The sequence below is a fragment of the Pongo pygmaeus genome, chromosome 16 (genome assembly GCF_028885625.2).
Source record: "Pongo pygmaeus isolate AG05252 chromosome 16, NHGRI_mPonPyg2-v2.0_pri, whole genome shotgun sequence".
Lineage (NCBI taxonomy): Eukaryota > Metazoa > Chordata > Mammalia > Primates > Hominidae > Pongo > Pongo pygmaeus.
The window spans coordinates 55,208,353-55,226,755 of NC_072389.2; the positions used below are offsets into that span (position 1 = coordinate 55,208,353).

Consider the following 18,403-nt stretch of genomic DNA (forward strand, 5'->3'; position numbering starts at 1 on the left):
AAATGACATGACTAAATGAAAACTAAAGTAAGCATAGTGGGTTTTTAAATCTAAGTTCTCTCTCTCTTCGTTTTACAATGCTATGAGCACCAACCACTTGACAAGCAGTTCTATTTGTTGTTTCTCTGGGGTGCTGGTCTGAATCTGGAATGCTGTATGGCTGCTGTGTGGGAGGAGTCCCTGAGCTAGTGAGTGAATCTGGCCTAGCACCTGGAATTTAAATCTCAAATTCACTGTGTTATGCTCTAGTGGTTACCCTGTATGCAGTCACTGTAATAAAATGATGGAAAAGAGAAAAAGAAAAAAAAAACTGTGTCTTTGTGTTAAATAGTCTGCCTCCTCCCTACAATAAAAGCCCATTTACAGGGCTGGTGATGAAAGTGAAGAAAAATTGCCTAAGAAGATAATATTTCTTAGCCAGGAAATAGAAGATTTAGATAAATTAAAGTCAAATGTTAAATTTTCCCAAGGCCTGCATCTGTGATATTAATACCCCCAACTTGTATGAAAACAAGGAAAAATGATTCTGAAACATTCTGTGAGTGCTTTAGTAAGAATTTATTTTAATGATGTTATAAATGCATTATAAATTATAACGGCATATAAATTAAGAGTCTGAAGGGATTACTTACACCTTTAAGTTACTTTCCTGCATTTCATGAGAGGAATTACAAGCTATCATGGGATTTGTGAATTTGGAGATTTGCAAAAATCTTGTGAAAGTCAAGAGCCTTCTCCAAAAATAGGACCTTTATCACAAAATGTGATAAACATTTCAACAAATGAATCTTGGTCCACATGTCTGATAATTCCTTTAAGATTGCTTCCTAGAAGTGATTGTATTATTAGATCAATATGTGGCAAAAAAAAATCCAAAAGGTCCCCAAAATTCAAAATATTTTCAATATTCTGATTAAAAGTTTCCCATTTAAACTATGTTTTGGGTTAAAGCAATATTTTTAGAAAGCCTCTGAAAATAATGTCCAATGGGAACTTTTTAAGGAAAGGTTCTATGTTATTTACCAGTCATTATGATACTGATATAAGATTAATGTATTGATATAACAATGCAACTGTGGGCTTGTGGAAGTCCAGGTTGGAAATCATCTTGTCTACTGCCAGAGAAGGCAGGAGAGGAAGCTGGGAGTGGAAGACAGCTGAGGAAATCATAATGACCGTGGGTTATAGGGGTGTGGGTAACCAAAGGAGGTCAAAAAGTAGGAGATTGCAAACATCAACTTCTTCTATTTCTTGATTTTGTTCAGGGTCAAATCTTGCTTTAAAATACTTGGCAATGTGTGAAGTTTCCCATCAGAGGACAAAGGAAAAGTTTCCCCTCTTTCTCGGATTTCCTTTACTTCCTGAGATTTCTGTATTGAGAAACTGGACACTCAGAGTCCCATGAAGGGACATTGGGAGACCAGAGGAATCCACAGAAAGTTCCGCAGAGCCTCTGTGCTCTCAGCAGAAGGAACAATCTGCAAAACGGCCAGCATTGGGGTGACAAGGGTCACATACAAATAGAAGGCTTGAAAAGCCAAATATAGAGCATGTATTCTGATAAAAGCACGCAAACAAGAAGTGGGTATTAATGAAACAGCTTATCTGGCCATTCAAGGCAGCCCTGTAAATGAATAGTAGATTCCCAAAACCATGTGCACTTACATAAACCCCAGAGCTGATAGGAATCAAGTATAAAATGCTGCCCTTACTGAGATAACTCAGGCTACCAAGAACTTGCCCTCCCTAGGATATGGTTCTATTCGGCACTACAAAACAGAATCACACAGCTGGGGGGACCTGGGCAAGATGGCCAAATAGGAACAGCTCCGGTCTGTAGCTCCCAGTGAGATCAACACAGAAGGGGGGCAATTCTGCATTTCTAACTAAGGTAACTGGCTAATCTCATTGGGACTGGTTAGACAGTGGGTGCAGCCCATCAAGGGCAAGCAGAAGTAGGGTGGGGTGTCACCTCACTGGGGAAGTGCAAGGAGTCAGGGAACTCCCTCCCCTAGCAAAGGGAAGCCTTGAGGGACGGTGCCATGAAGAACGGTGCATTCCAGCCCAGATACTACGCTTTTCCCATGGTCTTCGCAACCCGCAGAGCAGGAGATTCCCTCAGGTGCCTACACCACCAGGGCCCTGGGTTTCAAGCACAAAACTGGGCAGCCATTTAGGCAGGCACCAAGCTAGCTGCAGGAGTTTTTTTTCATACCCCAGTGGCACCTGGAATGCCAGTGAGACAGAACCGTTCACACCTCTGGAAAGGGGGCTGAAGTCACGGAGCCAAGTGGTCTAGCTCAGCAGATCCCACCCCCATGGAGCCCAGCAAGCTAAGATCCACTGGCTTGAAATTCTCACTGCCAGCACAGCAGTCAAAGTTGACCTGGGATGCTCAAACCTGGTGGTGGGAGGGGCATTCGCCATTACGGAGGCTTGAGTAGGCAGTTTTCCCCTCACAGTGTAAACAAAGCCAGGATGTTCAAACCAGGCGGAGCCCACCGCAGCTCAGCAAAGCCTCTGTAGCCAGACTGCCTTTCTAGATTCCTCCTCTCCGGGCAGGGCATCTCTGAAAGAATGGCAGCATCCCCAGTCAGGGGCTTATAGATAAAACTCCCATCTCCCTAGGACAGAGCACCTGGGGGAAGGGGTGGCTGTGCGCACAGCTTCAGCAGAATTATATGTTCCTGCCTGCCAGCTCTGAAGAGAGCAGATCTCCCAGCACAGCGCTCCAGCTCTGCTAAGGGACAGACTGCCTCCTCAAGTGGGTCCCTGACCCCTGTGTATCCTGACTGGGAGACATCTCCCAGCGGAGGTCGACAGACACCTTATACAGGAGAGTCCTGGCTGACATCTGGCAAGTGCCCCTCTGGGACGAAGCTTCCAGAGGAAAGAACAGGCAGCAATTTTTGCTGTTCTGCAGCCTCTGCTGGTGATACTCAGGCAAACAGGGTCTGGAGTGGACCTCCAGCAAACTCCAGCAGACCTGCAGCTGAGGGGCCTGACTGTTAGAAGGAAAACTAACAAACAGAAGTGAATAGCATCAACATCAACAAAAAGGACATCCACACAAAACGCCATCCGAAGGTCACCAACAACAAAGACCGAAGGTAGATAAATCCACGAAGATGAGGAAAAACCAGTGCAAAGAGGCTGAAAATTCCAAAAACCAGAATGCCTCTTCTCCTGCAAAGGATCACAACTCCTCACCAGCAAGGGAACAAAACTGGACAGAGAATGAGTTTGACAAATTGACAGAAGTAGGCTTCAGAAGGTGGGTAAAAACAAACTCCTCCCAGCTAAAGGAACATGTTCTAACCCAATGCAAGGCAGCTAAGAACTTTGTAAAAAGGTTAGATGAATTGCTAGCTAGAATAACCAGTTGGGAGAAGAACATAAGTGACCTGATGGAGCTGAAAAACACAGCACAAGAACTTCGTGAAGCATACACAAGAATCAATAGCTGAATAGATCAAGTGGAAGAAAGGATATCAGAGAGACTGAAGATCAACTTAATGAAATAAAGCATGAAGAAAAGATTAGAGAAAAAAGAATGAAAAGGAACGAACAAAGCCCCAAGAAATATGGGACTATGTGAAAAGACCAAACCTACGTTTCATTGGTGTACCTGAAAGTGATGGGGAGAATGGAACCAAGTTGGAAAACACTCTTCAGGATATTATCCAGGAGAACTTCCCCAACCTAGCGAGGCAGGCCAACATTCAAATTCAGAAAATACAGAGAACACCACAAAGATACTCCTCGAGAAGAGCAACTCCAAGACACATACTCATCAGATTCATCAAGGTTGAAATGAAGGAAAAAATGTTAAGCACAGCCAGAGAAAAAGGTCAGGTTACCCACAAAGGGAGGCCCATCAGACAAACAGTGGATCTCTCTGCAGAAACTCTACAAGCCAGAAGAGATTGAGGGTCAATATTCAACAGTCTTAAAGTAAAGAATTTTCAACCCAGAATTTCATATCCAGCCAAACTAAGCTTCATAAGCGAAGAAGAAATAAACTCCTTTACAGACAAGGAAATGTTGAGAGATTTTTGTCACCAGCAGGCCTGCCTTACAAGAGCTCCTGAAAGAAGCACTAAATACGGAAAGGAAAAACCCATAACAGCCACTACAAAAACATACCAAATTGTAAAGACCACCGATACTATGAAGAAACTGCATCAACTAATGGGCAAAATGACCAGCTAGCATCATAATGACAGGATCAAATTCACACATAACAATATTAACCTTAAATGTAAATGGGCTAAATGCCCCAATTAAAAGACACACTGGCAAATTGCATAGAGTCAAGACCCATTGGTGTGCTGTATTCAGGAGACCCATCTCATATGCAAAGACACACATAGGCTCAAAATAAAGGGATGGAGGAATATTTACCAAACAAATGGAAAGCAAAAAAAAGCAGGGGTTGCAATCCTAGTCTCTGAAAAAACAGACTTTAAACCAACAAAGACCAAAAGAGACAAAGAAGGGCATTACATAATGGTAAAGGGATCAATGCAACAAGAAGAGTTAACTATCCTAAATATATATGCATCCAATACAGGAGAACCCAGATTCATAAAGCAAGTTCTTAGAGACCCACAAACAGACTTAGACTACCACACAATTATAGTGGGAGACTTTAACACCTCATTGTCAATATTAGACAGATCAACGAGACAGAAAATTAACAAGGATATTCAGCACTTGAACTCAACTCTGGACCAAGCGGACCTAATAGACATCTACAGAACTCTCCACCCCAAATCAACAGAATATACATTCTTCTCAGCACCACATTGCATTTATTCTAAACCTGACCACATAATTGGAAGTAAAACACTCCTCAGCAAATGCAAAAGAATGGAAATCACAACAAACAGTCTCTCAGACCACAGCACAATCAAAGTAGAACTCAGGGTTAAGAAACTCACTCAAAACCACACAACTACATGGAAACTGAACAACTTGCTCCTGAATGACTACTGGGTAAATAACAAAATAAAGGCAGAAATAAATAAGTTCTTTGAAACCAATGAGAACAAAGAAATGATGTACCAGAATCTCTGGGACACAGATAAAGCAGTGTTTAGAGGGAAATTTATAGCAACAAATGCCTACAGGAGAAAGCTGGAAAGATCTAAAATTGACATCCTAACATCACAATTAAAATAACTAGAGAAGAAAGAGCAAACAAATTCAAAAGGTAGCAGAAGACAAGAAATAACTAAGATCCAAACAGAATGGAAGGAGATAGAGACACGAAAAACCCTTCAAAAAATCAATGAGTCCAGGAGCTGGTTTTTTGAAAAGATTAACAAAATAGACAGACCACTAGCCAGAATAATAAAGAAGAAAAGAGAGAAGAATCAAATAGACACAATAAAAAATTATAAAGGGGATATCACCACTGATCCCACAGAAATAAAACTACCATGAGATAATACTATAAACACCTCTATGCAAATAAACTAGAAAATCTAGAAGAAATGGATACATTCCTGGACACATACAACCTCCCAAGACTAAACCAGGAAGAAGTCAAATCCCTAAATAGACCAATAACAAGTTCTGAAATTGAGGCAGTAATTAATAGCCTGCCAACAAAAAAAGCCCAAGGCCAGAGAGATTCACAGCTGAAATGTACCAGAAATACAAAGAGGAGCTGGTACCATTCCTTCTGAAACTATTCCAAACAATAGAAAACAAGAAACTCTTCCCTAACTCATTTTATCAGGCCAGCCTCATCCTGATACCAAAACTGGGAAGAGACACAACAAAAAAAGAAAATTTCAGGCCAATATCCCTGACGAACATCAATGTGAAAATCCTCAATAAAATACTGGCAAACCAAATCCAGCAGCACGTCAAAAAGCTTATCTACCACGATCAAGTTGGCTTCATCCCTGGGATGTAAGGTGGTTCAACATATGCAAACCAATAAATATAATCCATCACATAAACAGAACCAATGATAAAAACCACGATTATCTCAATAGATGCCGAAAAGGCCTTTGATAAAATTCAGCACCCCTTCATGCTAAAAACTCTCAATAAACTAGGTATTGAGGGAATGTATCTCAAAATAATAAGAGCTATTTATGACAAACCCACAGCCAATATCATACCGAATGAGCAAAAGCTGGAAGCATTCCCTTTGAAAACCAGCACAAGACAAGGATGCTCTCTCTCGCCACTTCTGTTCAACATAGTATTGGAAGTTCTGACCAGGGCAATCAGGCAAGAGAACGAAATAAAGGTATTCAGATAGGAAGAGAGGAAATCAAATTGTCTCTGTTTGCAGATGACATGATTGCATATTTAGAAAACCCCATTGTCTCAGCCCCAAATCTCCTTAAGCTGATAAGCAACTTCAGCAAAGTCTCATGATACAAAATCAATGTGCAAAAATCACAAGCATTCCTATATACCAATAATAGACAAACAGAGAGCCAAATGATGAGTGAACTCCCATTCACAATAGCTACAAAGAGAATAAAATACCTAGAAATACAGTGAACAAGGAATGTAGTTCTCCTTTTCAAGGAGAGCTACAAAACACTGTTCTAGAACATGAGAGAGGACACAAACAATGGGAAAACATCCCATGCTCATGGATAGGAAGAATCAATATTGTGAAAATGGCCATGCTGCCCAAAGTAATCTATAGATTCAGTGCTATCCCCATCAAGCTACCATTGACTTTCTTCACAAAATTAGAAAAAACTACTTTAAATTTCATATGGAACCAAAAAAGAGCCCATATAGCCAAGACAATCCTAAGCAAAAAGAACAAAGCTGGAGGCATTACACTACCTGACTTCAAACTATACCACAAGGCTACAGCAACCAAAACAGCATGGTACTGCTACCAAAAGAGATATATAGACCAATTGAACAGAACAGAGGCCTCAGAAATAACACCACACACCTACAACCATCTGATCTTTGACAAACCTGACAAAAACAAGCAATGGGGAAAGGATTCCCTATTTAATAAATGGTGTTGGGAAAACTGGCTAGCCATATGCAGAAAACTGAAACTGGACCCTTTCCTTACACCTTATACAAAAATTAACTCAAGATGGATTAAAAACTTAAACATAAGACCTAAAGCCATAAAAACCTAGAAGAAAACCTAGGCAATGCCATTCAGGACATAGGCATGGGCAAAGACTTCATGACTAAAACACCAAAAGCAATGGCAACAGAAGCCAAAATTGACAAATGGGACCTAATTAAACTAAAGAGCTTCTGCACAGCAAAAGAAACTATCATCAGAGTGAACAGGCAACCTACAAAATGGGAGAAAATACTTTCAATCTATCCATCTGACAAAGGACTAATATCCAGAATCTACAAGGAACTTAAACAAATTTACAAGATAAAAACAAACAACCCCATCAAAAAGTGGGCAAAGGATATGAACAGACACTTCTCAAAAGAAGACATTTATGCGGCCAGCAAACATATTTAAAAAAGCTCATCATCACTGGTCATTAGAGAAATGCAAATCAAAACCACAATGAGATACCATCTCACACCAGTTAGAATGGCAATCATTAAAAAGTCAGGAAACAACACATGCTGGAGAGGATGTGGAGAAACAGGAACACTTTTACACTGTTGGTGGGAATGTAAATTAGTTCAACCATTGTGGAAGACAGTGTGGCAATTCCTCAAGGATCTAAACCAGAAATACCATTTGACCCAGCAATTCCATTACTGGGTATATACCCAAAGGATTACAAATCATTCTACTGTAAAGACACATGCACACATACGTTTATTGCAGCACTATTCACAATAGCAAAGACTTGAAACCAACCCAAATGCCCATCAATGATAGACTGGATAAAGAAAATATGACACATATACACCATGAAATACTATGCAGCCATAAAAAAGGATGAATTCATGTCCTTTGCAGAGACATGGGTGAGGCTGGAAACCATCATTCTCAGCAAACTAACACAGGAACAGAAAACCAAACACCACATATTCTAACTCATAAGTGGGAGCTGAACAATGAGAATACATGGACACAGGGAGGGGGACGTCACACACCAGGGAGTGTTGGGATGTGGGAGGCTAGGGGAAGGATGGCATTAGGAGAAATACCTAATGTAGACAATGGGTTGATGGGTACAGCAAACCACCATGGTACATGTATACCTATGTAACAAACTTGCACGTCCTGCACATGTATCCCAGAACTTAAAGTACTATAATAATAAAAAAGAATCACACAGAGCACTGAAAGGAACTTCAGAGAGTATCATATCTAACCCTCTTCTCTATCCATGAATGGCAATAAATCCAAAGTTTCATCTAAATTACTCAACATTTATCCAATACATATTTAGTGAGAATTTATTGTCTGCCAAGCATACCAGCATCTATATGGTAGATGCTGACGGTGCCCATATTAATAAGAAAGCCAGCAATTGTTTTGGATTTAAAAATTTTTTTTTAATGGGGTCAGTTATTCAAGAAATTGTTAACAATATCGTTTAGAGAAAGGAACTGTTTCTCTTACCATAGATTCTCCCATTAATGGAACATCTTTTAAAGGTCATGATGTTTTGAGTGAGGGTACCCGTTTTGTCAGAGAAAATGTACTCAATCTGCCCCAGTTCCTCATTGAGCGTGGTCGTTCGAGCCTCTGCAGGTATTGCTTTTCGAGAATAATACATCTTCCGGTCCCAGTTTATAAAATAACTGTGTCCTAGACGAATTACTTCCACACTGTCATCCATTAAAATGGAAAAAAAAAAAGAAATGTTCCATTAATTTCAGAACATACAATATTTTGCCAAAATAAGAAGTCTGCCAAAGTCTTCAGGGGTTAGAGGAAAATGTGGATGCTGTGTCCCTAAGTCCCAGTGATCTTCAGAAGCTTCTCAACAGAGTCTGTTTATAAACCTTTCCAAGTCATTTCCTACAACACCATAAAACAATAAGTCAGCTTAGGATAAAGCTTTAGGGAATGTTTCATGGTTTTCTACATTAAACAGGCCCAGTGGAGATTTTGTGTGTAGCGTATTATTTTGTGTCTCCTCCTATAAGATATGGCAGTGGTCCCCCACCTTTTCGTCACCGGGGACCAGTTTTGTGGAAGACACTTTTCCACAGATCAGGGGAAGGGGGATGGTTTCAGGATGATTCAAGCACATTACATTCAATGTGCACTTTATTTCTATTCTTACATTGCAATACATAAACTGCTGCGCAGTTCAAAATAGGATTTGCACTCCTTTGAGAATCTAATGCAGCTGCCACTGATCTGACAGGAGGCAGAGCTCAGGTCTGTGGCCTGGGAGTTAGGGAACCCTGTGGCAGGGGAAACTAATGATTATTGAAGATGTTTGTCTTATGTCTGATCTAAAGAAATGTGCTATTGAGAACTTTCTCTCCAATACATTGTTTGATGTGGCTTCACTTTGCCAAAAGAGATAGAAAATAGTATTTCCATGAAGCAGAACCAAACCATAACAAATACTGACTGAAAACAGGATGTGTTGTCATACCACTCTTCCCATTTACCATGAAAAGAGTGTTGCGTCACATTCTAATTACATAATTACATTAATTATTACAATAATTATTAATATAATTTTGATTACATTCTAGTCATCATTTATGACTTCCCAGCTCCAGAAGCAGAATTTTTATGGCAAAGTGTATGAACTCTCTCAATGCTCAATGTCATACATAATGCCAAACTAATTTCCAAAAACGTCATAGCAACATAAGTTTCTACCATCAGCTTATTAAGAATTATCTTTCACCACATGCAAATTTAAAAGGTATGTCACTACTGTTCACTGCATTTATCAATGAGTTTAACACTTTTTTCAAATTTTATTGGCCAGTGACATTTCTTCTTAGAACTATCTAATTGTATCTGCCTATTTTATTTTTCCTATTCTGATATCAGTGTATTTATTAGTGATTTGTAAGAATTCTATAGTTATTAAGTCTATTAATTCTGTCAAAAAACAATGCAAATATTTTATCCAATTTATCATTTGTATTTTTTTTTTTTTTTTTGAGACAGAGTTCCGCTCTTGTTGCCTAAGCTGGAGTGCAACGGTGCAATCTCAGCTCGCTGCAACTTCCGCCTCCCTAGTTCAAGCAATTCTCCCGCCTCAGCCTCCCGAGTAGCTGGGATTACAGGCATGCTCCACCATGCCCAGCTAATTTTTGTATTTTTAGTAGAGACGGGGTTTCACCAAGTTGCTCGGGCTGGTCTCGAACTACTGCCCTCAGGTAATCCACCCGCCTCGGCCTCCCAAAGTGCTGGGATTATAGGTGTGACCCACCACACCTGGCCAGTTGTCCTTTTTTTTTTTTTTTAGAGACGGGGTCTTGCTATGTTGCCCAGGTTGGCCTCAAATTCCTGAGCTCAAGCGATCCTCCCACCTCTGCCTCTAGAGTAGCTGGGACTGCATGCACCACCACAGCTGGCTGTCTTTTCATTTTGTTTCTAGTTTTTCAATATGAGTTTTCTCTTTCTAAAGGATCAAATTTATCAAAAGTTTATACTTTCTGTTTTTGTAGTTTTGTTTAGATATGTCTTCTCTATGCCAAGATTATATATACAGACATCTATATTTTTGTTTTTATTGATATTTTCCTTATTTAATTCCTTATCCCAATTGAAATTTTTGATTGAAATTGAAAGTTTGATGTACATATGAGGAGAAAATTTCAAGTTTTCCAAACAAGAAGATTTTACATCACCATTTGTTGAACAATCAATCCTTTCTCCATTAAGCTGGGATGCTTTCTGTGTCACAAATAAATCATTTTACTCACTAGCATCTGATTTATGGATTTCAATTTTATTCATTGATATGACACTTAATACATCTGTTTTCATTATTGTAGCTTTATAATAACTGGCAATACATAGAAGAAACAAAATCACCTTTATTCTCTTCCTCTTCAAAAATTCTTAACTATAATCACCCATTTATTTTTCCTGATAGAATCAATGTATTCATCTAAGTAAACATTTGAATCAATGTATTAATTTTTGTACAAAGTTTATTTGAGATTTTGATTAGGTCTATGTTAAATTCTTAATTATTTGAAAAGAACTGATATTTTATAAACTTAAATACAACTTCAAGGAGAAGGTCAAATCTTTTTAGGAATTCCATTTTTTAAAGTACCTCAATTAGTAACGAATTTTAGTTTAGTTTAGTTTTGCTTTTTCACATAGATTCATACCATAGTCTTATAGATTTGTTCTTGAACATCACAGTTGTCCCTTGAATCTGTGGGGGACTGGTTACAGGACTCCCAATCTGAGGATGCTCAAGTCCCTTACATAAAATGGCAGAGTATTTGCATATAGCCTATCCATAACTTTTTTGCATACCTTAAGTCATCTCTAGATTACTTATAATATCTAATACAATGTAAATGCTATGTCAATAGTTGTTATACTGTATTGTTTAGGGAATAATGACAAGAAAAAAACTCTGAACATGTTCAGTACAGACACAACCATCCTTTTTTTTTTCCCAAATATTTTCCATCTATGGTTGGTAGAGTCCATAGATACAAAACTCACGGATACAAAGGGCAGAATGTAAAACTTTTTACTGATAGGATAAGTTTTTAAATTGTTATTGTCCTAAAAGAAAGCTTTTAATTTTTTTAATGTTACTTTCATAATCAGACACAACCAAATTGTCCTACTGAAAGTTTTACAGATTATTCTTATGGATTGACTAGATTTATAATCATATTATTGTCTGTGTTCTTCCTTTCTAATAGATTTATTTCAGTTTCATGTCTTATTTTATTCATGGATATTTCAGTTTCATGTCTTTGTAATTTACAAGGATATCCAGAACAGTAGAAAATAGTTATGGTAATAGCAGGAACCATAGCTTATTTCTGATCTTAGTGGAAATTAATCCTTGGTTTTTCTCATCTGTAAAGTGAGAAAGTTGGGCTAGATGACACCCAAATCCTTTCTGGTTATAAATTATATGCTTCAAGTTCTAAAAGTATATGACATACCTATGTTTCCCTCCCCAGAAGAGGTATGGCGCCAATTCATTTTTTAACTATTTGGATGGTAGCAGTTTTTTTCTCCCTGAAATTACACTGTGACTATGTAGAGTATGATATGACATTAAGATACATAACTCACATTCTTTATTTATTTATATATTTTCATATATGGTTTACTCTTCTGCATCCCACCCCACCCCCACCCTCCATGTAAATTCCTTGCTAGCTGGTCTGATTCAGCTTTATTTTCCTTATTCTTTTCACTCAAAAAGCATTAGCACTTACAATGGGCTGGGGTAGTGTCTTGCCCATCAGAGGCAGTCAATAAGTCTTGAGTGTATGAATTTTAACTCTTTAGACTCTAATTTCACCAATAGGGACATTAAGACTTAGAGAGAGAAAGTGACTAACCCAAGGTCACATCAACAATTAGCCACAGAGCCAAGACAAGAACTCAGGGATTTGGGAAAGCCAGCGCAGACCAGGCCTTAAGAATTGCATTATGAGGGTCACAATACAAATCATGAAGTTTTTTATTTATCTGAAAGTCTAGTAGCTCCCTGTAATCTTAAACCAAAGTGAATGAAACAGAATTTGATTGTTGTGTTATAGTATAATCCAGTGGAAGTATTCAAAATTTATTCAAATTCCTAGAACTTAAAAGTCTGAAGAGAAAATGGGCATCATTTTTGTTTGGGAAAAGAGGATTCAGAAGAGTCACAGTGGAACATTCAGCTCTTTCTTTTACAATAGCAGAGAAAAGGAGAAAAATATTCAGAGTTAACATAATCCAGCCACTTAGTGTTTTCTGCCTGAATACTCACAGAACAGAGCTTATAATTTCACCCAGTCTTCGGCAAAACAAGCAACATAGAAATGAATTCCTATTGCTTTGGAAAGAACACTCAAAAGCTAATTCCTTGGGAAAACAATGGCTGCATTTCTTAAGATTATGTATTAAAAAAACTGTAGCGGGGTACGCCTTAACACAACAGATAAACAAATTGACATCATAGAAATATCCTACAAAAATAAGTGTCCCTTGCTCATCTGGAATTGTTAACCATTCAAAGCAAATACTGAACTTCTATCCTCAAGTGATATATGGCACTAATTTACTCTTTGTACATATTCTAAAGCCTAATAGAAGCTTTGGCAGAAGGTATTCATCATTCCGGACAGAAATACCTGGGAGTTCTCTTTTTCTATGTCTCAATCTTTAGGACTGAGTAACCTGAAATTCCTTGGAATGCTTTTTCCCTCGAGTTAAGATCAGAATCACTGTACTTATTTGGTAAGAGAAAAGCTCTCATTTATCTTCATCAATATGCCTAACAACAAGGACAGAACTCTAGACTCTTTTTTTTTCTTTTGATTTCCTCACTGAGTAATAAATCATACATAGCTTAGGGATAGAGGAAAACACTGTCCCAACTCTCAGAAGACTTCTGCCCCTCATTAGCTCATGATCCTGAGCAAATCCTCTCATCCCATTTTGAAAGCAGCTCAGCAAATCCTACTTCATAAGATTGTTGGGCAACATAAATGAGATAAAGTATGTGGAAGTGTAAAATATAAAAGGCTAAAAAAAGAGAAAAGTATTCATAGAGTTTTAAGGTATCATATTTTATGGTATATTATAGAACACCAGTAATTTTGAAAATTATAAGAAAGAATGCATAAGAAAGTAGTTTTTAAGTGATAAAGTGTTATACTGATATCAAATATATATTTATAATGTTATCTAAAGGTAAGGTGATATTATTTGGAGGATAAAGTAACTCAGAAATTAATTCTTTTAATCCCCTTATTTTATGGGGAAGTACATATTTGACAAGCAAACTAAGGCACAGAGAAGCCAAGCACTTTCTCCAAGGTCACCCAGCTATTAGTGGCAGTACCAAGACCAGAAACTGGGTTTGGACAATTATAAATACGTTTTCTGTCTAATGTACCATGGCACATTAGAAGTATAAGGAATGCCAACCTGAGAATCTACCTTTGGTCTCTTAAAAAAAATCAATCTTTCAAATCATTAAATGAAAATGCCAACGTATTTCAAAGAAAGAATGTATACAGAATATACTTCCTTCGTGAGGACATATGAAACTGCACATGTGCGGATGGAAAGCCACTATGCACATTTATTATTCATTTAGGACATAAAGGAATGCTATAAAAGCTGACTGTAGCTCTTCCGGCAAAGAGCAGGATTTACTACAGACTTTATAATTGGATACAAGCATGAGAGGTCCTCAGAATCAAAGATGAGCCAGCAGGATATAGTTTAAATAGAGCCCTCTCTGACCACAGCTCCAGAGGGCCCAAAGCAATTTGTGGTATTGTGGCCACATGCCACTACTTCAAGTCAATTTCCCACAACTTGGCATTTCAGTTTCCTGACCACTATCCAAAACAAGGGTGGATTTTGTGCATTAAACTTCCCTTGCTTCATCATAGCTAGGTTTTTGAAGAGAGACAAAAAGGGATTCATAAAAATAAGTGGATTTAGAGCTGATGATTGTGTGTATTGTTAAAGCACTGATGATGAGAACTGTCAACCAACCAAGTCCCATCTTAGCTCCAACGTTTTGGGGACAGTCTGGCTCAGCCTTGTTAGGATTAGGATCAAAAATGTCCCAGGTACAGATTCTAGGGCCAATTTCTAAGCTTTATCAAATACACACACACACACACACACACACATATAAGCATACACATGTATATAAATAAAGAGGTGTGTGTGTGTGTGTGTGTTCTGTTTGTGTGTGTAGACAGACAGAGAGGCAAAAAGAGAGACCACCTTAGCTCTAATTTATGGGACCAAATCTGATCCTGACAGATCAAATTGTAGTAGAAGTTATAAATCATACTTCTTATCTTACAACGGACTAGCACCACCTACTATATTTTAACTGCTTTATGTACATACTTACAGTTACTAATAATAGGAAAAGCTAATACTCGTTAAGCTTTTATAATGTGTCAGGAATTCTTAGAGCTTTATAGGCATGTATTCACTCCTCATACAATCCAATGAGGTAGAACTATCATTTTCTTCATTTTTAAAATGAGGGAACTGAGGCACTAGAAGAGGAAGTTACTTGCCCAAGGTTATGGAGCTAGTAAGTGGTAGAACAGGACCTGAATCCATGTATCTATAGAGCCAGTCTAGTGGCAAAGAGGCACCCTCTCTATAGATCTCCCCAATGTTCTTCCTTTTCTTACTCAAAATTAACCCAATTCTAATTGATCAGGTTATATAAGATTATATTGTAGTCCATGTCTTACAAAGAAAAACATTTCTAAGAAACCAAATCAAATCAAGAAGAAAACCGCATTTATTGTAATTTGAAAACATAAAAGTTAAACAGATTAAACAGCTAAGCTGTCCCATTTGTAACAGATGTTGCAGATCATAAGCAGTTAAGAGCAAGACATCTATTGCACTGCTGAAACTTTAAAACAAACAATATTGGAAACAAAGGTTTTGATGAAACTATTTCATTAAAATATTAACTCTCATCTTACCTCACATATAAGGAAATGGGTACAACTGTATTGAGAATAATAATATACGACCAGAATGTTAAGAATCCGGAGAACACAGAGCTCTTCTCTCCTTCATTCCAAAAGAGGAAAGTTCTGAATTGGTCCCCAGTTTGACTCTCCCAGATTGAATTTCCTATTGCAAGAATAATTCCCAAGCATATCAGAAACCCAAAAATCTGAAATAAGATAGAAGTCTGGTTAAGGTTAACCTGAACCCAAAATCAGTCATATCAACGTGATCTAATTATGCGTCTAACTCCAAGAAATAGTCATTTGAAAAGCAAGTATGCAAACCTCTTCTTACCATTAATCATATGAATTATGTCAGGAACTCAGCTAAATATTTTACATACATTTTCTCACTGAATTTGCCCATCGACTCTCTAAGATGGGAACAGTCATTATCCCCACTTTACAGTTTAAAAACAAAGTAAAATGGAAGCACAATAAAGACTATGTAACTTGTCTATGTTCACATAGTTAACAACTTCACATCCTCAATTTGTGGTAAGTACATATATTTAGGTGGCTTAATTAAAGGAGACCATATGCACTGATTTGCCCTGGATGGCCCCAGTTTACAACTATTGTGGATGTAATAGTAATAATGTTGCATTTCACCTTCAAAGGTGTCCTGTTTGGATGATAAATTATATGGCCACCCAAGGCATAAATGCAAAAGAAAATATCAGTGATAAAGAACAATTTCATACTAATCAAGTCTCTTGGCTATAGATCTGGCTGTACAATCGTTACTTGAGATCAACAAGAAATATAAGGATAATTAAAATACTTCATGACATATACACTTTACTTTTAGGATAAAAATGTGGGAAGCAACTTGAAAACCATTAGCAGACTCTTATGTGGTTATTAGTAGAAGTATTAGAAAAACACATATTTGTAGGTATAACAACTAGAGAGACAATAAGGTCAATCCACAGTGAGTCTAAAACCCTTCCTGGGAAAGGAAAGGCCACAAACTCAGTGAACATGGTTAAGACCTGAATTGAACAAGATGTTGTGGAAACTTTGTTCAGCTGAGTATCACACTATGTTGGGAGCTGAGACCAGCCAATGTTGAGGGAGGAGTAGGGCTAGAGAACAGAAATGGATTTTCCTCTATTTCCTTTTTCTTCCAAGAAAGAATATTCAGAAATTCTAGAGCTGCTTTCTTCTTTATTCCATAATATGGGCATGTAAGAATAGGTGTGTAAGAAGAAAAGATTGGGAAAAGCCTGATTTAAAGTATATTAGAAAACCATGTATGAGAGAAAAGTAGGACTGTGAATCCCCAAAAATTCTATGACTTTGGTACCTTATTATAGTATCTTCTTTAATGGCTGAGACTACAAATTAATTAAACATAATGACTTTAGAGCATTAAAATTTAATGTAAAATACATTAAATGCCATAATTTAAGAATTGATTTGGCTTATAACTCCCCAGTGGATCATCCTATTTTCTAGTATGAAAGATTGGGTCAGTTTGCTCTGTGGTGGGTAGACACACCCTGCATGCCCTGAAGTGGAGTCAGGGCTATTTAAATGAGAAATTCCTGAGGGGCAGAGGGGTGACAGGCCCTTACGGGCATGTCTTCTTGGCCTCATAGGCTCTGTATGAAGGTGACTGGTATTGCTGCAGAAAACCCCAGGTCTGCAGGTGATACTGAAAGTAAAACACAGAGCCTGGCCAATATTTTGTGCACAGCAAGTGCTAATTTCCTTCTTTCCTTATTCAGAGTCCAACTGTTACATATCAGATAAGCAAATACATATTGAGCTCAGATTCTTTATGATTGTGAGCCTGTGATAGGGTACATGGGAAAACATGGTTTGAAGTCACAGTCTTTATATTTTAAAGTGGCTGTCTTTGAACTTTACCCCTATATAAGCAGACAAAGCAGTATTACACAAAGACTAGATATTATATCAATAGTATGAGGTAGCACAGGATTAACTGACAAAAGGATGGAATGTAAGGAATATCTGAATGTTTTCGGTAAATGGGTAGTAGAGAAGATCATTTCAAAAGAATCAGAAGTAAAAAAAAAATTCGTAAGAGAAAGATAATCATGAGCTAAGGAGGTTAGAAGCCTCTGTGAAGGAGAATTGTGAGGTGGGGCTCAAAGGATTTATAACCAGAACCACCTACATAATTTGCAGGGTTCAGTGCAAAATGAAAATGTGGGACCTTCTGTTCTAAAAGTATTAAGAATTTCTAGATGGCAACAGAAGTTGAATAAACCAAACATAAGGCCCTCTGAGTGTGGGGCCCTGTGTGGTTACACAGATCACACACCCATGAAGCCAGCCCTGCCCACCATAAGCTATGTATAGAGGATCTGAAAAAAAGTAAGACAACAAAAACACCAAACTGCCTTAAAAACTATGTTTGGTTTTCCAAAAACAAATCCCTGGGATATGGGGAATTTGCAAGACCATCAATACTTCGATAAACACTAACCTACCTCTCATGATAAATTCTACCACTGGTTGAGAAATTAGCATAATCTAGAAAATAGAAGGCAGTGTAACTGAGCCTCAAATGTAAAATCCCCAAAAACAAACTCCACAAGGAGAACGTAGGCTTCTTAAAGAATTCCCAGCAAGATACAGTAAATAAGATAACAATGACTAGTGATATTGCCTAGTTTTGTAACTTACCCATAGTACTAGAGTGTTCATCAATCTATCAATGCTTGTCCTTTTAAACTTTGTCTTACCACTATTCTGCATTAGTTTAGTGTCAGGACCTGCAAAAACAAAAAAAAGTAAATAACTTTGAAATGATATGATTATGTATTCT

General features: G+C 37.8%; 1 protein-coding gene across 13 annotated transcripts in view; it reads right to left on the reverse strand.

Moving 5' to 3' along the window:
* The window catches only part of ATP8B4 (ATPase phospholipid transporting 8B4 (putative)), a 337,888-nt gene that overhangs the window by 117,943 nt on the left and 201,542 nt on the right, over positions 1 to 18,403 (reverse strand). For all 13 annotated transcript variants that reach the window (XR_010123815.1, XM_063652222.1, XM_063652224.1 and 10 more), the window contains 3 exons: positions 18,262 to 18,350; positions 15,574 to 15,770; positions 8,549 to 8,757 (listed from right to left, as the gene is read on the reverse strand). Coding sequence is in view for 12 of the 13 variants with exons in the window: in XM_063652222.1 (XP_063508292.1) it covers positions 8,549 to 8,757; positions 15,574 to 15,770; positions 18,262 to 18,350 (495 nt within the window). In the remaining variant the exon portion in view is untranslated. The remainder of the gene's footprint in view (positions 1 to 8,548; positions 8,758 to 15,573; positions 15,771 to 18,261; positions 18,351 to 18,403) is intronic.